At 28.5% G+C, this 649-nt stretch overlaps 1 protein-coding gene across 1 annotated transcript; it reads right to left on the bottom strand.

Moving 5' to 3' along the window:
• On the bottom strand, window positions 1-171 carry M406DRAFT_269104 (uncharacterized protein; the record flags this gene model as incomplete). Its single annotated transcript, XM_040917986.1, has 1 exon — window positions 1-171. A coding segment is annotated over one exon (171 nt), but the record flags the coding sequence as incomplete, so codon positions are not given.
• Between the last annotated feature and the right edge of the window lie 478 nt (window positions 172-649).

Raw genomic sequence — 649 nt, 5'->3', positions numbered from 1 at the left:
TTAATTATATCTGGAAAAGAAGTTAAGCAGTGAAAGAATTTTGCATATAGCAAACTTCTTCGAGAATTCATCTGAGGCAGGCAGCATAAAGGCATTCTTGAAGCTATGCTTGTTATACTTTTGAGCATTATTGATTAGGTATAAGCTACTATTCTTTTTGATAATAAGAAACTAGTTATTTCTATATAATGTATAGCTTTTCTCAATAATTTCCCGCTTAATATATTATTTCAGAAGCTTTATTAACTTTAGCTTAAGAGTATTAGAGATTGAAATATGCTTTACTTAAAAGATTTCGTAGGATATAGTTCTGATTTCTTGCAAGAGAGCTACTTTCTTAATAATCTTTCCAATTTCAATAAAGTTTTATGCAAGAGCTTTAATTCTGTTTTTCAATATATATTTAAATATTTCCTTCTCAGCTTTAGAAAATCCTTTATAGTTTTTCTTTTGTATAGCAGCTTACTGATTAGATCTTAGATACTAATCAGAATTTAGATTGCTAAACTTGGGTTTAATCTACTCATCATACTTAGTAAGCTTTGTAGATTGCTAAGCTTATCTCATTTTCTCAACCTTAGCAAGCTTCTATCTGATCATTTCTTCTAATACTGAACTATTAGGCTGAGAATCATTAATTAGCTTGATC

Source organism: Cryphonectria parasitica (assembly GCF_011745365.1).
Source record: "Cryphonectria parasitica EP155 unplaced genomic scaffold M406scaffold_10, whole genome shotgun sequence".
NCBI classification, from domain to species: Eukaryota; Fungi; Ascomycota; class Sordariomycetes; order Diaporthales; family Cryphonectriaceae; genus Cryphonectria; species Cryphonectria parasitica.
This window is presented reverse-complemented; position numbering and strand designations above follow the sequence as displayed.